The sequence below is a fragment of the Podarcis muralis genome, chromosome 10 (assembly GCF_964188315.1).
Source record: "Podarcis muralis chromosome 10, rPodMur119.hap1.1, whole genome shotgun sequence".
In the NCBI taxonomy this organism is placed as follows: domain Eukaryota; kingdom Metazoa; phylum Chordata; class Lepidosauria; order Squamata; family Lacertidae; genus Podarcis; species Podarcis muralis.
The window spans coordinates 74,980,225-74,995,047 of record NC_135664.1 but is presented as its reverse complement, the minus strand read 5'-3'; the positions used below and the strand labels follow the sequence as shown (position 1 = coordinate 74,995,047).

The following is a 14,823-nucleotide window of genomic DNA, read 5'->3' as shown; positions in this document are numbered from 1 at the left end:
CCACAAATAAGCAAATGAACCTCCATCTCCCCCTAGTCCAAAAATCATTCACATCAAACTAACGGTTTTTCTCCTTTAACCTCCCCACCCAATAGTCTGGTGTCAAGGCCAGCTGCTACAAATCAGTGGTGGGTGGGTTAGGGTCCTCCAGGGATGGTCGGACGTCACTCCTCTCCCTTCAAGGGGGGACGGGAACAACCCTGCTTTGACGAATCAGGGGTGCTGTTGGAGACATCCCCAACTGGCTGGTGGCCGTGACATTTCCTCTCCACTCCCAGAATTCTCATCGCTAGTCTTCAGGGCCTGCCTTGGTCAGGAAAGGAAGCCGGAGAGGAACCTGGAATGAGAAGCACCACAAGCAAGCTGATGTCTCCTCCTCTTTCTTGGAAGAGGCAACACAATTAACCTTTTGTTCTGCTTTGAGGATGTGGGGAAGGCAATGGGATGTGGTGGTTAGAGTGTTCTGACTAGGGCTGAAGACATAATCATAGAATTGGGGAGTTGGAATGGACCCCAAGGGAGAGAGCAGGGTGTCTGTGTCCTGGAGAACAGAGGACTGAGAGGGGGGTCTGAGAGCCTTCTCCAAATATCTGAATATGGAAGGTGGAGCAAACTTGTTTTCTGCTGCTCCAGAGGGGAGGCTCCAAATTACAGTAAGCCCACAACTTATGGGCATTTAACTTGTGCGCATTAGGCTTTACGCACATGACCCCAAATCACAAAAATAAATAAAAAGGGTGTGGAAAGAAGGGGGGGGAGGTTCCCAGGGAACAAATGACTTTGGCAATTCCACTATTTATTGGACGCAGCGTGTTTTGACTATATGTGATTTTGGCTTCCGGTGCAATTCCCAGCCTGTAACCCCCACATGGGCTTTGGGCTCACTGTAGAAGAAAGGAGATTCCAATTAAACATTGGGAAGAATTATTTGACAGTAAAAGCCGTTCAGTAGTGGAAGGGGCTCTCTCAGAAGGTGGTGGACTCTCCTTTCATGGAGGTTTTTAAGCATTGGTTGGATGGCCCTCTGTCAGGGATGCTTGAGCTGAGATTGTTGCATTGCTGGAGATTGGACAAGATGACTTTTGCAGGGCCACTTTTGCTGTGACACTTCTAGTTGGAAGAGACTGGAAATCAGGTGGGGGCAGCAAGATGATCTCTTGCGGTGTGCTGTCTGCTGAAGAAAGAGGGCTTGTTCGCCTCCACTTCTATTCTGCTTCTATATTTGCAGATAAAGCAAATGTTTCAGAGACCAGAGCACAGGTCTGAGTCAGCATAAGGCAGCTTCATGTAGTCTTATATGTTCCACAGCTACTATGTTATGGCATGGAGACAGTAACTCCATGGTAGTTTCTCTCTCCAGGAACCTCCCATTCCAAGAAAGTCAACCATAAGTGAACATTGCACTCCCAAATATCTCACTGCTCAGGGATTGGGATGTGAAGCCCAGAATTATAAACTCCTTTGTGCATTGAAAAGTGTGGATTGGATAAGATTTGGGGGAGGGGCGGTGGTGGGGGGAGAAATCTCTTGCTGTGTCAGCTCCATATATAGGTAAAGGGTAAAGGGTCTCCTGACCATTAGGTCCAGTCGCAGCCGACTCTGGGGTTGCAGCTCTCATCTTGCTTTATTGGCCGAGGGAGCCGGCATACAGTTTCCGGGTCATGAGGCCAGCTTGACTAAGCCGCTTCTGGAGAATCAGAGCGGTGCATGGAAACGCCATTTACCTTCCCGCCAGAGCGGTACCTATTTATCTACTTGCACTTTGACATGCTTTCGAACTGCTAGGTTGGCAGGAGCAGGGACTGAGCAACGGGAGCTCACCCCGTCGCGGGGATTGAAACCACCGGCCTTCTGATTGGCAAGTCCTAGGCTCTGTGGTTTAACCCACAGCGCCACCCATGTCCCTAGCCCCATATATATTGTCCCATAAATGAATTTATTATTTAATGCATTTATAACCCACCTTTTTCTGCAACATTCAGAGAAGTGCAAATTTCAGTGGCTAGCAGAGTTCTTGTTCTCTTAACATTTCAGGAAGCGTGAATGGGGCAGATTCGCGTTCAAATGCAGACCAGACTGAATTGCTTCCCTATCCCCCGTCCTCCCTCTGTCCGGTAAAGCTACTAACCTGGAGGCCCCCCCACTGGGAGCCCAGTGAGGCTGGGCGCTTGCTCCTGCTCCCGTCAGGATGCTCAGCTCCAGGTCGTCCTTCCCCTTCAACCTCGGGCTTCTTCTGCACCAGCCTTTCCCTGCCCCTGCCTGCTCCACCTTCACGGGGCCAGAGCACACTGGCATCCGAGTGGCAAGAGAGGGCCTGCCATCGGGGCTCTGGAAGGGAGATCCCTGCTTCCCAGCTGAGCCACGGATGAGCCGGGTGGCTCCCTCTGCGTTGCATCCAACTAGCGGATCCCAGGCAGGGAGAGAGGAGTTATGCCCAGGTGGGACCCAAGGGATGCTCTCATTGCAACTGCAACACGCAAGTTAACAAGGAGGGTTGGGAAATGAAAGCCACTCTCCCCGGGGGGTCTATGGAAGCCAAGAGGAATGGAGCAATGGGAGTCCCATCGGAGGAATTGCTCAGTGGCTAGTTGTTGATTTACACACTCAAAGTATTTCTACCCCACCTTTTAATTCAAAGAATGCATAAAGGGAATATGGAATGTTGGATGTGTCATTGAAAATTCTACTCAATATAGATCCATAGTAGATTCCAATGTATAGTTAGCCGAGTGAAAACTTGAACACATTGCAGGATTCCCAGAAAATAGACCAGAGGCAATTGTATTTCACTCAGCAGAGCTTTACTGCTACTGAAGGCAAATGAGCGTCATGGTCACAAAGCCCAGACATTCAGGATTGGCACTGACCATAAGAAATCCAGTTGCAGCAGACTTAACTTAAACTTACAACAACTTAGAATAAGTCTATACCTTAACACTACGTACAGAACACCACACCAGACAGAAAGAGAGACAGGAAGGGAGAAAAGTGAAACCCAGGCTCCTTCTGGCCTTATTATTATAGTCAGCGTGATAAGAGAACCAGTTTAAGCCAGCTGTACTCAGCTTCTCTGAAGGAATAAGCCAAACATCACAAACCTTCTGCTTGCTTCTTTCACACAGAGAAGCTTCCAGAACCCTCTTGAATTAATGAGAATAGGATCAATGCTTTCTGCACTAAGAAATGCAAACTGACAGGACGGCCATCTGTTGTGCATGCAAGAAATTGGCCTTAACTCTTCTTCTGGTACCTTGGAAAATGCCTTGCCAAGTCCAACTGCCACTTCCTTTGTATGTATTGCAAATCCCTCTCCACACACACTCCAATCTTACAGGCTGGAGAAGATGAGCCGTGGGCTTGATCCTGCAGGTTTTCTTATGTTCTTACCTCTGGGTCAGCCTGGTACACAAGAGACTCTGCTCAGCAGGTTGAAGTAACAACTAGGTAAAGGTAAAGGACCCCTGGACGGATGAGTCCAGTCAAAGGCGACTATGGGGTTGTGGCGCTCATCTTCCTTTCAGGCTAAGGGAGCCAGTGTTTGTCCACAGACGCCGTTTACTTTCCTGCTGCAGCTGTACCTAATTATCTACTTGCACTGGCTGCTTTTGAACTGCTAGGTTGGCAGGAGCTGGGACAGAGCAATGGGAGCTCACCCCGTCACGGGGATTAAAACTGCCCACCTTCTGATCTGCAAGCCCAAGGTGCTCCATGGTTTAGACCAGTGTTTCCCAACCGGTGTTCCGCGGCACACTAGTGTGCCGCGAGACGTTGCCTGGTGTGCCGTGGGAGGGAGGCGGGCGAGTCGGGCGGCGAGAGGCGGGGCGGCGTCGGCGAGGATCCGCGTCGAGCCGGGGGCGGCTCCGCGGTGGTGGTGCCGAGGTTTCTCTCTCCATTCTCCCCTCACACACACACACACAGGAAATAACACAGGATCAGCTGACAGGACCCGGCCAATGGGGCGGCGGCGGGGCAGCGCGCGCAAAAGGGAGGAGCGCGAGACAGCGGACGAGGAGGAGGCCGGCATGTCCGGGCAGCAGCAGCAACAACAGCAGCAGCAACTCCCGGTGACGGCTCCTCAAGCCCCGGGCAACCCTACTCCCTCACCGGCCTCGGCCGCCCTCCTGCTCCACCCGCCGCCGCCTCCCCTGCCACCGCCGGCCACCTCGGCCCCGCCGCCGCCCCCTCCTCCGCCCGCTATCGCCGCCACCACCACAACAGCCGCCGCCGCCTCAGCTGGGCCCATGCCTGCCGGGAGCGGCGGCGGCAGCAGCAGCAGCAGCGCCCCGGCGCCCTTCCCTCCCGGCGTGACGCTGCGCGCTGACGTCACGGGGCTGTAATGGTGATGTGCCTCGAGATTTTTTTCATCAAACAAGTGTGCCTTTGCCCAAAAAAGGTTGGGAAACACTGGTTTAGACCACAGCACCACTCATGTCCCTTTTTAGTAGCTACTTCCCTAGAGTTTCAGCTAAAGAAGAATTTGTCAGTCCTTTTTAAAAAAATAAAGATTTTTTTTTAATTTAGTATCTCCTAGAACACTTAACACAGCAACATTAGGAAGGGAATGTCAAAGGGTGTGTGTGTGTGTGTGTGTGTGTCAGGTTTAAATGGCAAAGCATCTCCAACTAAAAAGGTCCAATAACTGGAGAGGGGCTTTCTCTGCCTGACATCTCCTGCCAGTCAAAGTGGACATTACTGAACCCAGTGCGCCAGTGGTCTTCAGTGGTCTTCATAGACACAAACAGTTAAAACACAAAAACAACAACTGGGAAATGATATATAATGAATTGAAAAGGATGTTTAATGTTTGTAAAATGATTTTTAAATGATTGTAAAATTTGTGAAATGTATAAACCTGAAAAGCATAAATAAAATTTAAAAACAAACAAACACAAAAACAACAAACACATTTAAAACGGGGCTGAAATCCAATCAAGTGGACACTCATTGCAAAGACTCATTTATCCAGCTGCCAGAACAAAAATGTCTTTGTCCCCCCCCCCCCCCGGAAAGTGCAGATAATGGGCTCCTATCTTGACAGAAATGCTGTTTCACAGAACCGGGACAGCCACACTACAAGCCCTTCTCCTTTGAGCTCCTGGTCTTAGGTCTCCCAAAGGTTGTTTCTGCTTCTCTGTCACCACTGCTGTGGCCCAAGCTGTGAAAAGAAACAGCCCTATGAAAACAGGAGAACCTGTAAGGAGATTAGCATATATTGGCTCCTACAGAGCCAATCGTTCATGAAGAAGCCTTCAATGTAAATAAATACAGCAATCTACAGTTTAGAGTCTCTGGTTGGAATAATGAGTTTTGACGGGTCTCACCAGTTGCCTGCAGTTCTCTGAATATGGGAACTATAGGCACCTGTGGTGGACATGCACAAAGGTGGCATATTTGGGGGAACAAGTGCTTAATGACGTAAGCAAAAGTGCCCATCAGCATGTCAGCAAGTCTTCAGAACTTGTGTTACTCAATCCGTATTTCAATGAGAATCAGGACTTGTTGGATAAACCATGAAATGAATTTCTCTTTGTGGTTGCAGGTATGGTTATAGTCACATTCTGGAAGGACTTAAAAGGTGCAAACTTGAATGATTGGTACAAGACCGTATGGCCCTGGTGGAACAATTGACTCACAAAGTAAGACCGGCAGGAGGAACAATTTACAGAGACATCTTTGCAGGAGAATGGTGAAGCTTCATTTCATTTACAAATTCTCCAGAATACCAAAGACCAGTTCCTGAGGTTTATCCTAAATTGCATATCACTTCATAGGAACATGCTTTGCTGATTAGTTGTGGTGTTTGTACAGAAACATAGGTTTTCATAACATACTTTGGGGGGGTCTCCATGGAAATAATAAAAACGTGTTTATAAATTTGATCGAAATGGAGTCTACAGGAAGTGGGTTTCTCTGTGGTCTTGGAGGATTACCTTGAGCTCCCTAAGGGCAATGGCAGGGTCAGAGGAGAGCAGAGATGCCCTGGTCAAAGTCCGCCTCTCACTTTCTCTGTGTAGAAGCGTATTCCTTCTCCTGTCCCCCCCAGAACCTTCTTCAGGGCTTCTTTCACCTCCTTGTTGCGGAGGCTATAGATGAGAGGGTTCAGCATAGGGGTGATGACGCAGTAGAGTGTGGAGATCAGGGTGTCAACCTCCAAGGAGTAGCCTGCGCTGGGGCGGTTGTAGTTCACCAATCCATTTCCGAAGTAGAGGATGACCACTATCATGTGGGAGGTGCAGGTGGAGAAGGCCCTGTGCCGCCCAGTGTTGGAGCGGATCCGCAAGATGGAAGCCAAGATGTAGACGTAGGAGATGACGACTACCAGGAATGGGCCCAGGCCCATAAAGATGGTGGCTATGTGAACGGTAATTTCGTTGACGCGCGTGTCCCCGCAGGCGATTTTCAGCAGCGGTGGGAGGTCGCAGAAGATGTGGTGGATCTGGAAGGCCACACAGAAGTGTAAATTGGAGGCCAAAGCTGTGTGAAGCACTGAGTCCAGGAAGCCCACGACCCAGACGATGGTGGCTAGCTGCACGCACACACGCGGACTCATGAGGTGTGAGTAATGCAAAGGCTGGCAAATGGCGGCATAGCGATCGTATGCCATGGCGGCCAACAGCCAGCACTCAGAACCTGAGAAAGCCATCAGGAAGAACATCTGGGCCAGGCACGCGTGGTAGGAGATGGCGTGGTGGTTGTGGAGGAGGTTGGCCAAAATTTTGGGGACAGTGACGGATGAGGAGCAAACGTCCATGCAAGACAAATGACTGAGGAAGAAGTACATGGGGCTATGAAGGTGGGGATCCAGCAGAATCAGGCCGACTATGGTGAGGTTCCCTAACAGGGTGACCAAGTAGATCACCAAGAACACCAGGAACAGGTACGTCTGACCATGCGTGATCCCAGAGAAACCCAGAAGAACAAACTCCGTCACCTGGGTCCAGTTGCTGCTGCCAGCCATGGGAAATGCAGAGATTTTCTGTAGAGAAAGTAGGTAAGTAAAGTAAGTAAATTTTTATTTATACCCTGCCCTCCCCAGCTAAGACCGGGCTCAGGGCGGCTAACATCAAATATCAAATACATTGAAACACAATCAAACAATTGATTAAAATACATCTTAAAAATTAGAATCAGGATAAAATTTAATGATTGCCCACGCATTACAACCAAAGTGGTCGGGAAACTCAAGTATTCATCAGGGCCAGCTGTCCATCTTGGTTCCACGTGAGCCGATAAAAGGGCCAAAGAGGTGACTTAGAGGACCCCATAGAGGGGTGTCAATCTGGGCCCGGACTGAAGGCCAGGCAGAACAGCTTTGTCCTGCAGGCCCTGTGGAAGGATGTCAAATCCCGCAGGGCCCTAGTCTTCTGTGATAGAGCGTTCCACCAGGCTGGGGCCAAAGCCAAAAGGCCTTGGCCCTGATTGAGGCCAGTTTAACTTCCTTGAGACCCAGGATCTCTGAGGTATTATTTGTGGACCGTAAGGTCCTCCACAGGGCATACCAGGAGAGGCGGTCCCGTAAATACGAGGGTCGTAGGCCACATAGGGCTTTAAAGGTCAAAACCAGCACCTTAAACCTGACCATGTACTCGACCGGGAGCCAGTGCAGCTGGTTTAGCACCGGGTGAATATGATTCCATGGCGAGGACCCCGTAAGGAGCCTCGCAGCAGCATTCTGCACCCGCTGGAGTTTCTGGATCAGTCTCAAGGGCAGCCCCACGTAGAGCGAGTTACAATAATCAACCCTGGAGGTGACCGTAGCGTGGATCATTGTGGCCAGATCAGGGAGAGAAAGGTAAGGGACCAGCTGCTTAGCACGGTGAAGGTGGAAAAATGCCGCCTTTGCTGTAGCTGCAACCTGCGCCTCCATAGAGAGGGAGGCATCGAAGGTTACACCCAAACTCCTGATGGAAGGCGCTGGCACTAACTGATCCCCCGCAAGAGATGGGAGCTGGCCCCCCAACCCCATGTCATCCCGACCCAGCCAGAGGACCTCTGTCTTTGAAGGATTTAACTTCAACTGGCTCCCACGCAGCCATCCAGCCACAGCCTCCAAGCATCTGGTCATTGTGTCCAGGGCTGAGTCAGGATGGCCGTCCATCAACAGATAAAGCTGGATGTCATCAGCATATTGATGACAACCCAGCCCAAAATTCTGGACAAGCTGGACAAGGGGGTGCATAAAAATGTTAAAAAGCATAGGGGAGAGGATTACGCCCTGCGGCACTCCACACACCAAGGAGTGCAGCGACGACAACTCCTCCCCTAGCGCCAGCCTCTGTCCCCACCCTGAAAGGAAAGAGCGCAGCCATTGTAAGACTGTGCCCTTAATCCCCACATTGGCAAGGCAGTGGTCCAAAAGTTCGTGGTCGACCATGTCGAAGGCTGCTGACAAATCTCAAAGAATCAGCAGTCCCGACCCGCCTCGATCCAGTTGTCTACAAAGATAATCTGTTAGGGCAACCAGAGCTGTCTCGGTCCCATAACCAGGATGGAAGCCGGACTGAAATGGATCCAAAGCCGATGTTTCATCCAGAAACCTACTAAGCTGTTTGGCAACCGCTCTCTCAATTACCTTACCCAGGTACAAAAGGTTCAAAACCGGGTGGTAATTGGATAGATCTACATGATCTGATGATGTTTTTTTTAAGAGCAGACGCACCACTTCAGCTCCCCTGGGAATGTTCCCGCACCGAGAAGAAGGATGGCGTTTGAGGGGAAGGCTGCCAGGCAGAAAAGGGAAACAGAGGAAATTCCTGCATGGCAGGGGGTTAGACTAGAGGACCTTTGGGAGACCCATTAAAATGCTACAGTTCTGTAAGTCTATGATTGTAAGTGGTCTTCTACCCACTCAGACCATTGTTCCATTAAATTTGGTGTTGTTGGTGTTCATTAATCTTCTCAGTCTCTTGTCACCCGAAGTGACTTATGGCAAAGAAAAATGGTATGGGGAGAAGGGGGGGAATCATGTAATATATTGATGTAATATATTGACATTTTATTGGAGGGGAGGGGAAAACCAGCCATATAAACAGGAGGAAACAACACTGACCACACACAAATAATAAACTAACCGACACACTGACAAACTAATAAGCAAATGAGCCTCCATCTCCCCCTAGTCCAAAAATCATTCACATCGAAGTAATGGTTTTTCTCCTTTAACCTCCCCACTCAATAGTCTGGTGTCAAGGCCAGCTGCTACAAATCAGTGGTGGGTGGGTTAGGGTCCTCCAGGGATGGTCGGACGTCACTCCTCTCCCTTCAGGGGGGGACAGGAACAACCCTGCTTTGACGAATCAGGGATGCTGTTGGAGACATCCCCAACTGGCTGGTGGCCGTGACATTTCCTCTCCACTCCCAGAATTCTCATCTCTAGTCTACATTTGCTCCCAGTACGTTTCCGAGAACAATTCAAAGTGTTGGTTCTGACCTTGAAAGCCCTAAATGGCCTTAGTCCAGTAGACCCGAAGGAGCGTCTCCACCTCCCTCGTTCTGCCCAAACACTGAGGTCCAGCGCCGAGGGCCTTCTGGTGGTTCCCTCATTGCGAGAAGCCAAGTTACAGGGAACCAGACAGAGGGCCTTCTCGGTGGTGGCGCCCGCTGTGTGGAACGCCCTCCCACCAGAGATCAAAGAGAAGAACAACTACCAGACTTTTAGAAGACATCTGAAGGCAGCCCTCTGTAGGGAAGCTTTTAATGTTTAACAGACCACTGTATTTTAATACTTTGTTGGAAGCTGCCCAGAGTGGCTGGGGAAACACAGCCAGATGGGCGGGTTGTAAATAATAAATTATTATTATTATTATTATTATTCAGGGCCTGCCTTGGTCAGGAAAGGAAGCCGGAGAGGAACCTGGAATGAGAAGTGTCACAAGGAAGCTGATGTCTCCTCCTCTGCTGTGAGGGATGTGTTTGCTGCCTAGCTAGTTAGGAGATAACATTCCAGGCATCGAGCCACTTCTGTCCGGTAGATTTATGACTGCAAAATCCAAGCCCACACCGGAGCTCCAAAACAACACCTCCGTGTTGCTCAGTCAGTTGCCGCTTCTAAATTTTTGTGACGTGGCTTTCTAGGCCAGCATGCCCAGCGAGACAGGGAATGCCTCTTATCTCCTCTCTTCTGGGGATAGCTAGTTCCTGGAACAGACTGGCCACTCCCAATTTCAGTCTCCGATTCAGAGGACTGGCTGGAAAAGGGCTGTTTAGGCTCTCGGTAAGTGTTTCCATGCCCCCCCCCCCCGTCTCTGTCTGCCTCCCTTTCTGCCTTGGAAGAGGCAACACAATGAACCTTTTGTTCTGCTTTGAGGATGTGGGGAAGCCAATGGGATGTCATGGTTAGAGTGTTCTGACTGTTAGTTTCTGTTTGTGCCCCTGGTGCTGTGACACTTCTAGCTGGAAGAGACTGGAAATCAGGTGGGGGCAGCAAGATGATCTCTTGAGGTGTGCTGCCTGTTGAAGGAGGGCTTGTTCGCCTCCACTTCTATTCTGCTTCTATATTTGCAGATAAAGCAAATGTTTCAGAGACCAGAGACCAGGTCTGAGTCAGCATAAGGCAGCTTCATGTAGTCTTATATGTTCCACAGCTACTATGTTATGGCATGGAGATGGTAACTCCATGGTAGTCTCTCCAGTAACCTCCCATTCCAAGGAAAGTCAACCGTAAGTGAACATTGGACGCCCAAATATCTCACTGCTCAGGGATTGGGATGTGAAGCACAGAATTATAAACTCCTTTGTGCATTGAAAAGTGTGGATTGGATAAGATTTAGGGGGGTGGGGTGGGGGAAAAAATCTCTTGCTGTGTCAGCTCCATATATAGGTAAAGGGTAAAGGGTCTCCTGACCATTAGGTCCAGTCGTGGAAGACTCTGGGGTTGCGGCGCTCATCTCACTTTATTGGCCGAGGGAGCCGGCATACAGCTTCCGGGTCATGTGGGCAGCATGACTAAGCCGCTTCTGGTGAACCAGAGCAGTGCACGGAAACGCCGTTTACCTTCCCGCCGGAGAGGTACCTATTTGTCTACTTGTGCTGGCATGCTTTTGAACTGCTAGGTTGGCAGGAGCAGGGACCGAGCAACAGGAGCTCACCCCGTCGCGGGGATTCGAACAGCCGACCTTCTGATCGGCAAGTCCTAGGCTCTGTGGTTTAACCCACAGCGCCACCCATGTCCCTAGCCCCATATATATTGTCCCATAAATGAATTTATTATTTATTGCATTTATAACCCACCTTTTTCTGCAACATTCAGAGAAGTGCAAATTTCAGCGGCTAGCAGAGTTCTTGTTCTTGTATCATTTCAGCAAGTGTGAATGGGGCAGATTCGCGTTCAAATGCAGACCAGACTGAATTGCTTCCCCATCCCCAGTCCTCTCTGTGTCCTGGGGAGCTACTAACCTGAAGGCCCCCCACTGGGAGCCCAGTGAGGCTGGGCGCTTGCTCCTGCCCCCGTCAGGATGCTCAGCTCCAGGTCGTCCTTCCCCTTCAACCTCAGGCTTCTTCTGCACCAGCCTTTCCCTGCCCCTGCCTGCTCCACCTTCACGGGGCCAGAGCACACTGGCATCCGAGTGGCAAGAGAGGGCCTGCCATCGGGGCTCTGGAAGGGAGATCCCTGCTTCCCAGCTGAGCCACGGATGAGCCGGGTGGCTCCCTCTACGTTGCATCCAACTAGCGGATCCCAGGCAGGGAGAGAGGAGTTATGCCCAGGTGGGACCCAAGGGACGCTCTCATTGCAACTGCAACACGCAAGTTAACAAGGAGGGTTGGGAAATGAAAGCCACTCTCCCCAGGGGGTCTATGGAAGCCAAGAGGAATGGAGCAATGGGAGTCCCATCGGAGGAATTGCTCGGCGGCTAGCTGTTGATTTACACACTTGACGTATTCCTACCCCACCTTTTAATTCAAAGAATGCATAAAGGGAATATGGAATGTTGGATGTGTCATTGAAAATTCTACTCAATATTGATCCAGGGTAGATTCCAATGTATAGCTAGCCGAGTGAACACATTGCAGGATTCCCCAAAAATAAACCAGAGGCAATTGTATTTCACTCAGCAGAGCTTTATTGTTACTGAAAGCAAATGAGCGTCATGGTCACAAAGCCCAGACATTCAGGATTGGCACTGACCATAAGAAATCCAGTTGCAGCAGACTTAACTTAAACTTACAACAACTTAGAATAAGTCTATACCTTAACACTACGTACAGAACACCATACCAGACAGAAAGAGAGACAGAAAGGGAGAAAAGTGAAACCCAGGCTCCTTCTGGCCTTATTATTATAGTCAGCGTGATAAGACTTTGGCCACCTCATGAGAAGAGAAGACTCCCTGGAAAAGACCCTGATGATGGGAAAGATGGAGGGCACAAGGAGAAGGGGACGACGGAGGACGAGATGGTGGGACAGTGTTCTTGAAGCTACCAGCATGAGTTTGACCAAACTGTGGGTGGCGGTGAAAGACAGGAGTGCCTGGCATGCTCTGGTCCAGGGGGTCACGAATAGGCGAACATGACTAAAAGACTAAACAACAAATAAACCTGAAAAGCATAAATAAAATTTAAAAAAACAACAACAAATACATTTAAATGGAGCTGAAATCCAAACAAGTGGACACTCATTGTAAAGACCCATTTATCCAGCTACCAGAGGAAAAATGTCTTTGTTCCCACCCACCCCACCCCCTGGAAAGTGCAGATAGTGGGCTCCTATCTTGACAGAAACGCTGTTCCACATAACAGGGGCAGCCACACTACAAGCCCTTCTCCTTTGAGTTCCTGGTCTTAGGTCTCCCAAAGTTTGTTTCTGCTTCTCTGTCACCTCTGCTGTGGCCCAAGGTGTTCATGAAGAATGAACATCGTTCATGAAGAAGCCTTCAATGTAAATAAATACAGCAATCTACAGTTTAAGGTCTCTGGTTGGAATAATGAGTTTTGACGGGTCTCACCAGTTGCCTGCAGTTCTCTGAATATGGGAACTATAGGCACTTGTGGTGGACATGCACAAAGGTGGTATATTTGGGGGAACAAGTGCTTAATGACGTAAGTAAAATTAAATTACCCATCAGCATGTCAGCAAGTCTTCAGAACTTATGTTATTCAATCCGTATTTCATGAAGTGGGTTTCTCCATGGTCTTGGGGGATTACCTTGAGCTCCCAAAGGGCAAAGGTGGGGTCAGAGAGCAGCAGAGATGCCCTTGTCAAAGTCCACCTCTCACTTCCTCTGTGTAGAAGCGTATTCGTTCTTCTGCCCCCCCAGAACCTTCTTGAGGGCTTCTTTCACCTCCTTGTTGCGGAGGCTATAGATGAGGGGGTTCAGCATAGGGGTGATGATGCAGTAGAGTGTGGAGATTAGGGTGTCAACCTCCAAGGAGTAGCCTGCGCTGGGGCGGTTGTAGTTCACGTTGGCCATGCCAAAGTAGATGGTGACAACGATCATGTGAGCAGCGCAGGTGGAGAAGGCTTTGTGCCTGCCAGTATTCGAGCGGATCTGCAAGATGGCGGAGAGGATGTAGACATATGAGAGGAGGATGAGCAAGAAGGGACTCAGGCCCATGAAGATGCTGGCCAAATGGAGCGTGATCTCATTCACGTAGGTGTCGCTGCAGGCAATCTTCAGGAGAGGCGGGACATCGCAGAAGATGTGGTCTATCTGGTTGGCCCCGCAGAAGGACAAGTGGGTGGCCAGAGTGGTGTGGATGGCCGAGTCCAGGAAGCCCCAGATCCAAGAAGCAATGGCCAGCGGGATTCGCACCTGGCTGCTCATCAGGCTGCTGTAATGCAGAGGCTGGCAAATGGCGGCATAGCGGTCGTAGGCCATGACGGCCAGCAGGGCGCACTCGGAGCCTGCAAAGGTCATCAGGAAGAACATCTGGGCCATGCACTGGTTGTAGGAAATGGTGTGCCTCTGGCGCAGAAAGTTGGTCAGGATCTTGGGGACGGTGACAGTTGAGTAGCAGACATCCAAGCAGGATAAATGACTGAGGAAAAAGTACATGGGGCTGTGGAGGCGCGAATCCAGCTGGATCAGGGTGACTATCGTGGTATTTCCAAGAACGGTGACCAAGTAAATTGCTAGGAACACGACAAAGAGGTAAATCTGGCCATGTGGGACACCTGAGAAGCCCAGGAAGATGAACTCCTCCACCTGGGTCTGATTCCTGACCTCCATGGGAAAGTTAATCTGTGTAGAGAAGGAGAAACAAAGAGTGTGGAAGCAACAGGACGTAGGTTCCTCGCTCACAGAGAGCTAGGGACTGAGCGTCACCTCCTGCACTTGCTCTTATCACCGCAATTATTTTGTATTTATTGGGTTTCTTATTCATCCATCACCAGGAGGTCCTAGGAGATGTAAAACTACAACATGGAGGGTCACCTGTTTAGTGCTGTCCCAACGTCTAATGGAGAAAAGCAAGGTTGTACATACAACTCCCTTGTTACAATAGCTCCATTGCCTAGCTCTCTGTTTCTGGGCACAATCCAAAGTGCTGGTAATGATTCATAAACCCCCAAACATGTTAGCCCTAGACTATCTGAAGGGCTGCAATGTCCCATATGAAGCTGCCCAGGCTCTGAGATCTTTGGGGTATGCCCTTGGTCAGACACACTTGGTAGGGACATGGAGAGTGTGGCATAGTCCAAAGTTAGTGGAAGTACAGCCACTGCTGTCCCACAACCCACCTTACAACCCCACACTTCCCAGAGATGTCCTGCCAGTCCCAAATATGAAGATCATACAATCCTGCTTTTCCCCACGTATACAACAATGCAGTTGTTGACTAATAGCAACGGGGGGTGATCCCCAGGGGAAATATACAAGGCGGTCATGT

The 14,823-nt window shown here is 50.0% G+C and overlaps 1 protein-coding gene and 1 pseudogene across 1 annotated transcript; both read right to left on the bottom strand.

Moving 5' to 3' along the window:
• Positions 1-5,022: 5,022 nt before the first annotated feature.
• Positions 5,023-7,035, bottom strand: LOC114604860 (olfactory receptor 5V1-like; annotated as a pseudogene).
• Positions 7,036-12,806: 5,771 nt separating this feature from the next.
• On the bottom strand, positions 12,807-14,478 carry LOC114605843 (olfactory receptor 5T7-like). The gene has a single exon (XM_028747484.2). The coding sequence runs from the start codon at positions 14,163-14,165 to the stop codon at positions 13,209-13,211; it is 957 nt and encodes a 318-aa protein (XP_028603317.2). The 5' UTR covers positions 14,166-14,478; the 3' UTR covers positions 12,807-13,208.
• Positions 14,479-14,823: the final 345 nt, after the last annotated feature.